The sequence below is a fragment of the Gadus macrocephalus genome, chromosome 15 (assembly GCF_031168955.1).
Source record: "Gadus macrocephalus chromosome 15, ASM3116895v1".
NCBI lineage: Eukaryota > Metazoa > Chordata > Actinopteri > Gadiformes > Gadidae > Gadus > Gadus macrocephalus.
In genome coordinates, this window is record NC_082396.1 from 11,297,562 (window position 1) to 11,307,179 (window position 9,618).

At 43.5% G+C, this 9,618-nt stretch overlaps 1 protein-coding gene across 2 annotated transcripts in view; it reads right to left on the reverse strand.

Annotated features, from left to right (window-relative positions):
- hspa12a (heat shock protein 12A) overlaps nucleotides 1-9,107 on the reverse strand; it is a 30,837-nt gene extending 21,730 nt beyond the window's left edge. The window contains exon 1 of one of the 2 annotated variants that reach the window (XM_060073110.1): nucleotides 8,651-9,107. In XM_060073110.1, coding sequence (XP_059929093.1) covers nucleotides 8,651-8,690 — 40 coding nt within the window. In that variant the 5' untranslated portion in view covers nucleotides 8,691-9,107. The remainder of the gene's footprint in view (nucleotides 1-8,650) is intronic. The other variant, XM_060073109.1, reaches the window with a different exon arrangement.
- Nucleotides 9,108-9,618: the final 511 nt, after the last annotated feature.

Below are 9,618 nucleotides of genomic sequence, written 5' to 3' on the forward strand. Positions count from 1 at the left end.
TGTGAAGTTAAAGTGAGCGTCTCTTTTTCTCTTGGGGAGAACGTCCCATTCCTCCCGACCAATCAGAGGCTCCGTTCAGGTCACTTAACCACACAGCAAGTGGCCTGACACAGGAGAGGGAAAGAGCGAGAGAGAGAGAGAGAGAGAGAGAGAGAGAGCGGGAGAGACTGTAGACAGACAGACTCCAGTAGGCAGTCATCCCAGACATACATACAGACACAATTTCAGCCTTTACAACAGATGGGGCCACTAGAGGGAGAGACACACAGACATACACACACACACACACAGAGACAAACCCAGACCTAATAATTGTTGATGCAGTAGACTAGAGATAAGCTTGAAGGTTAAGTGGGATAAATAACCTCTGCGGATAGTGTGCGTAGTGTTTGTATTCCATTTTTGTTTTAGATATTAACTTGTCAATTGTATCAAGACACTTTTATCCACGCTTGCCAAAGATGTGTCTTAGATACCTTTAAGGAACAGGTAGGGGTAAGGGTATCTTGCCAAATTATGCCTACAGGTGGACTGTAGACATTGGGGTAGAAACACAGAAGCTTTCAACCAATACCCTATGCACTACAAGACCATCCCGTTGCTGGACAAAAGCAGTTCTTGAAGTTTGGCTAGCTTTGAAGATAAGGTTTGAACAGGGGAATAAGGTGGTTAATTAAGAGTCTTGTGTGACTGCGTTAACGTGAGTACATGATATCTCCGGAGGATACCCATTTCTGGGTTGAAGAAAACAAGCAATCCGCGTTACTGGGCGGAGGGAATCTGGCTTCGGGTATGCTGCTGCCTGCCCCCATGACAAATAACAAATACAATGGTTTAAACAGTTTATCCTGAAAGGCAAAATACTGCAATGGAACTCTATTCCAGAGTTTAAAATAATGAGGAGGAAGCGAGTACACCAGAGCATAACTTCCTGGACCAAAGTGCAGATTTTGACATCTGTCACCAGGAAGACTTAACATCTGCTCCCACTCTAGAGAGTCACAGGGAGATAAGGGAAAAAGTCCTATGGCTCCCCAGGAATGGCACTCGATGGCATTCCAATGGCACTAGCCCCAGAAGATGGCGGTCCTATGATGCAATGGAGTAAGACGAAACGAGAAGACCTCTAAAACGGGTTTGTTTGAGCCGGTTGTTGCGTCATTTCTATTAGGGCCCGACCGATCCATCGGCCTGCCGATTTAATCGGCCGATTATAGCCTTTTTGAAAATAATCAACATCTGCCATAATGTTATTGCGATTAGTATCCTGCAGATTGCGCTCCTACTCGCCTTGCTAACTAACAACTTTAGCTGGAGTAAAAAAGAGGAGATTGAATTTTACCGTACAACATGAAAGCACGCTCGCTCAGGCAGCTGCGCGCTCACCTCACCAATGTACACAAGATGCGTTGTTCGAGCATGTTGTGCCTGTTTTTCTTTAGGTCCCAGGCCATGTTAATTTGTTATACTGTAGACCAGGGGTTCTCAAAGTTTTGACTACTGAGGGCCAATTTAGGAATCCAAAATTTGACTGAGGGCCGCCAAAGGAAAAAAAATTGGCGGGTAACGCCGCCAGCATCCCAGTGGTCAAAAAAAACATTACACCGTGGACCTCTGGGAGTGAGGTCAGGTGAGGTCTAAATCACGAAACTGAGGTTCAGCCTTTCAAAGTAATGTACAGTCGGATTAAAACTAACAAATGTAAAAGGATTTAATTGAAAGCTAGAGAGTCGACTTTTCTCTTTATATTCATTTAATTTTGTTTAAATTAATATTGATATAATGATACAAATAAAAAAATATTTTTTTTATATAACTTACATAATTATGTCTGTCATTGCGGGCCACCAGGAATGATTCCGCGGGCCGCACTTTGAGAACCAATGCTGTAGACTCTAACGGTGAGACCATACTGCTCAGCACGCACGTGTTAGTCACTGCTCACGAGCGCAGCACATTGGGAGTTAGTTATTTATTTTACATTTTACATTACTAATTTTTGACTGTAAATGTATTCTAAAACACTCAAAGGTTCTGCATTCAATTCACATGTTTGTCCAAAGTGTTTAAAGTATATTTAAGGTATCAAAAACTACGTTTTATATGTTTTTTTTGTTTTGTTTTTAATCGGCCGATTAAATCGTAATCGTAATTTTTCTCTGAAAATAATCGGCATCGGCACTCAAAAAACAATATCGGTCGGGCCCTAATTTCTATAAGGAGAAACAAATAAGGAAACTTAAATTACCGCTGTTCTTAGGAAGTGGCGGTGAAGCCACCTGCACCCAGCGGCGCTAGCAAGTCGGAAGTTGCGCCGCAATGGATTTACGATCGTTTTTATGTGGTCGGGGAAAGAACTAAACAATAAACTGGCCCCGAGTGGCTCTGACGACGGTATAAGCGTGGCCGAGTACAGCGAAGCGGCTGGCAAGAGGAACAAAGAGCAGATATCCAAGGAGTGCGAAGGGCGGGAGGAACCGGGAGAAGAGCGCCAAACAATAGACTTCCTTCCTTCTTCTCCGTCTTCCTTCTCTTCTTCTGCGTTGGAGAGGCCGATAACGAGAGCCCGCCAAAACGTCAGGCAGAGGTTAAGACCCTTCGTGTCAACATGAGCTTGATAAATATAGAGCCCCCATTGTGTTGGACCCGTCAACGCATCACAGACACTAACCCCTAAAACATCAATGGACGATTGTATATTTCACAGTATTTCAAACACAAATGCGGTCCCATTCAGTTTTCACTCACACCTCAAACTATTATACTTGAACAACATTTTTCCCGCAAAATCTATACCTATCGAGGAGTGATTTACGATTGAGGAAAACACTGAATAAAGTATGGTTGTTGTATGCCCTGGAAACTAAAAATCAAAGTTTTCACTTGTATGCGTCATATGTATGTCTATGTTAACCATATCAGATAATTGACAGACAAAAGGAGTGAACGCCCTTATTCCAATCCGAATCCTTCCCAACGCTATCAACACAGATGTAACCAAGATAGAGTGGTGGGTGGAAGGGAAATACATTGCATCCAGTGGGGATTGGCTACAGTGCCAAGGCAGCCCAGCCTTCTCACTCCCCTCGGCTGGGGGGGGGGGGGGGGGGGGGGGGGTAGGGTGCTAGGGGGTAGAGCCAGGTTACCCTATTTACCAACCGGCTTCAGTCAATCCTCCTACGCCTACATGACACTGGCTTGTGTACAAAATCCAGTGTACAAACACTCACACCAATGTGAGCAAGGTGTGAAAACTATGATGTGAAGGAAATAATCAAGTCTGTTTACATACTGTGACTACTGCAGGCTACACATGCAACCAATTATCATCTTGTTGGGACTTGGAGGACACATCACTCTCTTGCAATGCTTTCTCAACGTCAGTAACCCATAACTTACGAAGGAGTCAACCTACTGAACATGTGGGCGTACATTTTGCCTCTATGTGCTAAAGACGACCAGTGAACAGGCTGACCCGACCTTCAGTCAATCCTCCTACGACTACATGACACTGGCTTGTGTACAAAATCCAGTATACAAACACTCACACCAATGTGAGCAAGGTGTGAAAACTATGATGTGAAGGAAATAATCAAGTCTGTTTACATACTGTGAATACTGCAGGCTACACATGCAACCAATTATCATCTTGTTGGGACTTGGAGGACACATCACTCTCTCTCTTGCTATGCTTTCTCAACGTCAGTAACCCATAACTTACGTGGGAGTCAACCTACTGAACATGTGGGCGTACATTTTGCCTCCATGTGCTAAAGACGACCAGTGAACAGGCTGACCCGACTCGTGTTCCTTACGAGGAGAACGATGAGAGAAAACATCTGCTCGCCTGCAAAACAACCAGTACCTCCGCTGTCCTGAAGATGAATGCACTTAGTCATCTCATAGTCTCTATGCCTTCCATCTTCCACCTCCTACCCTGGGCTGCTATTACATTGGTAGTGAGATAATTAACTTTGGTAGTGAGATCATATGCTTTAGTATTGTGAGATGATGTATTTTGGTTGAGATAACCCATTATCATTCACTATACACTCTACATATGTTGGCTGCTCTACTCTGCATTCATCAACAGTTTCAGCATGTTATGGTGCATTAACAAATACCTTGCCGTTGTGTGTTCCCCACAAACAACGCAACACAAATGTTGTCAAACCCCAATATTGGTAGCAAAATAAGTCCAAGTCTCGCTCAAGAAGAAGTCTCGCCAGAGTGCAGAGCTTGTGTTGGACTGCAGAAAGCCTAGCTTAGTGTTATTTAAAAGATTGTGGTGAATGAGAATTGAGAATGTGGTGACAATAGGACAATGTCTTCCGTGAGTGAGACTTGGTTGGACACAACAGCAAACAGACTGGGATCAAGCAAAGCCAACTATTTCTCTGTAGGAATGCTTTCCTTAATGTTAGAATATAACCAGAGCCTGTCAGTAGAAAATATGAGCACATTAAGAGGACATACAGTGATGGTAGGCTATTGCCCCAAAGGATTACATGGCAGTCTGTTTGCTCAGATTAGGGCTGCAGTGTTCTCACAAAATACTGGACCAATTGAACAATAGCTGTCTCATTAGTCCCAAATACCCCAAATGTTCAGAAAATCGGTTTGAAGGCTGAAAAATACAGAAGTTTTCCTTTTTTTAATGAAGTATTTCCATTGAATAATATTAGAAAATATTGCAGAAAATGAAAGAGGATGTTTATTTGCTCTGTATGAAGCGGTACATTGGACAGTTGCTGGTTCCTTTAAGCACCTGACCAATGTGCGTTTTGGTTGGGGACTTTGACTTTGAACCGAACAACCTATTGACCCTCACACTTCCTGGTCATTGGCGAACACACACACACACACACACACACACACACACACACACACACACACACACACACACACACACACACACACACACACTGAATTGTGTCAAGTGCTAATGCTAATGCTAATTCTAAAAGGCCTCCCTTCATTACTGTGAGTCTATATTCCTTCAGCACAGACGTGAATAATGTCACATCTGTGCTGTGTCACAATGGGGTCTGGTTGTATTGGAGACATGACGGCCCGGGACAGACAGAGCTGTTTGTCAGCCTAGAGAGAAAGAGAAACATTCAGCAGGCTCTTCAAAGGAGAACACAAAGTACAATTAGGAATTCTAATTGTAATTCTATGTTGGAGGCATTGGTCGGCAAACTGGTGACGTACGGCATAGGCAAGTTGTTAAACTTTGTTTGGTTTAACACAGACATTCTTATACACAGCTGGAAAAGTATTCAGAACGCCATGCTCCTCAGAATTAGCTCGGTGTTAAACAAAACCCCCCCTCTTCAACACACACACACACACACCCGCTTAATATTACTACCTTAACTCATACTTACATTGTTACATATATTTATTTTCTACACAATGTGTGATTGATGTAATCTTGATGCTGCTGCGCATTTGATTATTTAACATAAAAGTAGAAAAATTGAGAACTATACAATTCATACATTTCCATTCTATACCTAATGAGCATGGGCAGGATAATTCAGTGTGACTACATGCAGAAGAGCCCCGGGTCTTTGAGCTAAAATACAGTCTGGTTCTAATCTCTAAACACCAGGAAGAAGAGAAGTTGAAATAAAATAGTTTCACATTGCCTTTGATTGAATTATTTCCACTTTCATAATTGTCATTTCCAATACAAAATGATGATTCAGTTAGTTCAGCTATAAATGAAAAAATAAGATTCTTCCTTTTCTTATGTTCAGGTATTTGTCCTCAGTTTGTTCCTGTAGCCATTGGGTGTTTCCTCTGAATGTGCATGCTAGCTCCAAAGTGTTTCTGAATTGACCTTTTTCCATTTGACTCTTCTGAACATGTATTGATAAATACTCCCCTCCACACCCAACCTACTCATGTACCAACACCACCTTATTAAGATGTTTCATTACGCGCCCCCACCTCAAGATCTCCACCTGGAATTTAGCGTCTGGACTCGTAATGAACAAACTCATTAGAAGGCCTTGAGCCCTTCATCGGTCGATATCTGCCCACTTGGAAGAAGGATCAGTCCTCGTAGATCAAGTAATTTGGTCGAGTGCTGCTGGAATCAACTTGTTTTCCATGTTTACATCTCTCGCTACTTCAGACCGGGGACACCCATTGATTCAGAAAGATGCAAACTTTACAGCAACAGGGATGCATCGCATTTTCAAAAGAGCGCATTTTAGTTTGATGAAACTACGATCCACTAACAATAATAAGAACAAACACTAGCCTTGCTAACCTTTTGTTCCTATAACTACGGTACACTCTCTCCAACGAGTAACTACAAGTCTCTATAAATGTAATGGGTCTCCAAGGCTTGTATTCTGCAGTAATGATGGAAATATATCACAGGGCTTTACATGGAAATACATTAATTGGGTCATTATCATACAACCAATCATCTTCAACCTAAAATAATCATGACTCTGACCCTCTAGCACTGGATGTGCCAGAGAAGCCATGTCTCCCGATGACAAATGGCTTGCCGTCTGACTTATAATATAATTTCAGCTAAACTCATTAATATAAATGAAAGTCTTTAAAAAAAAAAGAAGGTATTTCAGAAAGTGGACAGCATTGACTTAATGATACATCGATCGCATTAGACACACTATAGTAAGTGCCAGAGTTTCCCTATTGCAGAAGACTTGTTATTTACTTGTTTACCATTCGGCCACATAGAAACTGAAAGATAGGTCATCTTTGTGTTGGCCAAAAGTGGGGCACAGCTGAGGTTCCACAACTTGCTGTTCGCTACAGAGGATGAGCTATGAATTATTAATGTCCTGAGTGTGTATCCCTGCATACACACAGTCCAGCTACATCTCTTCTCTACCGTATCTCCCTCTGAGAGGAGGAGAACAGCGACCACTGAGAAGGTCTTCAAAAGATTACAAATGTTTTATGCAATCGTCTTGAAAGCATCTTCCAACTAGATAGAAACTGCCCGCAACAAACCTTATGTCCAAGATCAGACTTATTGGATGTCTGATCATAACGTACACATGAACCTAGCATTGGTCGAATCTGGCCCCTAACAAAGAACCTCTTCTCCTCTCCCAAACACCAGAACACTGGCCCGCAGTATTTCATTCAAATATAATTTGCCTGCCAGCCCACTCAAACTAACATTTGTGTCAGAATTGGTTTACTACTAACTTGTCATTCTGAGGTAATGTCTGCACTATAAATGGCAATCGTCTGAGGTAAGAAATAAGACAATTGCACTTAATTAAACCCCGATTGGACATATGATGTGTGGCTTCTGCACAGGACAGTAGTAGGTTTAAAACTATACAATTAAAAAGCAAGAACAGCATTACAAAATAAGATACAGAAAATATGTCTGTAAAGACAACAAGAGTAGTAGAAGTGTAGATTTCCGATATTCTATTAAGTGAGTCATCAAGTTTGGGCTGCAACCCCGTATATTCTCCTCCACAGGTTCTTTGGAGGGGAGGGAAGGTCAATGGCTCGGAGCCCAGACAGAGTTTAAAAGAACGATGGGTATTTTTGAAAGCTGAGCCGGTGAGAGTGGAGCTATATTGCAGAAGTCTCCCACTCCCTCCCGGCATTAAAGAAAGAGTCTAGTAGTCTGATGATACTGATGGAGGTGTGCGACCGGTGAAGCCATGTTACTGGAATGTTGTTTAGGGAGGGGGGGTGCATCATGCATGTGCTGCTAGCTTTTCATGCTAATGCAAGATGTGGCAGCTGAGAGGACTTCTGGTGTGAAGGGGGGGGGGGGGGGTAGTTCAAACAGGTCCCACCTTCCCCCCCAAGCCAAAAGGCCCACCCTCAATCACTGCTCCCATGTACAAGCGACTATGCTAAGCTAGGCTAGGCTAGACACTTAGATGAGTCAGGAGGATATCAATTTGTTTCGACATCGGGGAATTAGTACATTAGCAGATTACTCCACTTGCCTTGCAGGGCTTTCATTGGGCAGTGCCTGATCAATTCAAGTCTGGATAAATACACATATATACAAATAAATTAAAAGGTGTGGATAACTGGAAAAAACATCCCTTCGTTAGTTTAGGGTAATCGGGGCATTGAACCTGGATCCGGGGCCAGACATCCCAGTCACCTGAGTAGTGATGAGGCAGGCAGACTTTTGCTGCATTGAGTCAAGCCTCCTGTGGGACGGGACCACGTGACCAAACTCTGCACCGTTATGGAGGAGCTGAAGTGAGCTGCCATGTAGGAGGCAGACATGGTGGACGTTGGCCACATTTACACCACGTTTGGAAATAAATAACACAAATATAACCTACATGTCGACTACACGGCCAGATGAGATGCGAAAGAGTCGTTGCGTAACCACGGCTGCACATCAAACGATCCTCCATTGGAGGTAACGTCAGGCGAGGCTTTATTGCAATGCGGCTAGGCGGGGAATGCCCGAAATTCTCCCCACGCAGCCTTGTGCTGCAGCAAAGGTCACAATAAACATTTAAGGCATTTACAATCACAGCGTTAATAGTGGTAAGTCACAGAGCAGTCGCATCCTGGGTCCCACCGCTCAGCCAAGTCGTGTCTACGCATTGACTGCGGAAAGCACATTTCCCAATGCAAACTCAAAGTTGTGGCGTTAAGTCTTTACCTGATATAAGGTTTTCAGTTGCCGATTCTTTCTCAGTCATTATATCCCGCCGAGTCTCCTCCTCGTGTGCCTTCTCTGCTATGCAGCCACACCAAGCAATGTTTGTCTCTTATTCGGAATACCCTATTACACGAGAAAAAAAAAGTGAAAAACACCCTATGCGTTAGTTCCTCCGCACCCCGTTAAACCTCTTCTCCTGTTTTTTTGTGAACCCCCTCTATTATCTCAGAAGAAGAACGGATTGTTTAGCAGCATCAGCTGTCTGCAGGCGGCTACGGCTGGGCGTTTTTTAAAAGACGGAGGGAATGTGAGGATTTGGGCTAAATTCTCTGCACCATTTGGAGAGAGTGAGAGAGGAGGATGTCGTGAACCCCAAGCTTCCACTTCCACCAAAGTGTTGGCTGCCCCGCCCCTCCCGTCGCTGGCGCGGCTGTCCTGGCCAAGAATGTGAGCCCTTCCACCAGCTTTGTTATGGACAGCAGGCAGCAGGGATGCAGGCTCGCAGGAACACTATTAGCAAACTATCCGACAACTCTAATGCTGCTGTTGCTGCTGCTGCACACACCCTTCGATCAGAAGACCAAGCAGTATTGCGCATTCTTCAACGAGACGATCAGACGAACAATGGTGATGCAGACTAAATACTATCGGCAAAAACGACATACTGGGAAATATGTAGACGGTTAATATTAGAGAGTTAGGTTTACTTCAGCGATAGAAGAATACAAGAAGATAGTATTGCCACTACTTTATGAGAAGGAACATGGTATTATGATCAACATATATGAAGGATCGATTTCCCTGATTGACATTCAAAAGAGCAGCTGTTTTCCCTATTCATCGTATCAGTTTACCAGACTGGTCGATATGACTGCTGTGCTGCTATGCTATAATAGGCCTATAGGAGGTGGGAGGATAGTCAAGTTTAAGGCGGTTTGACCCCCAGCTACAAGGTTATTGGAGGGGTA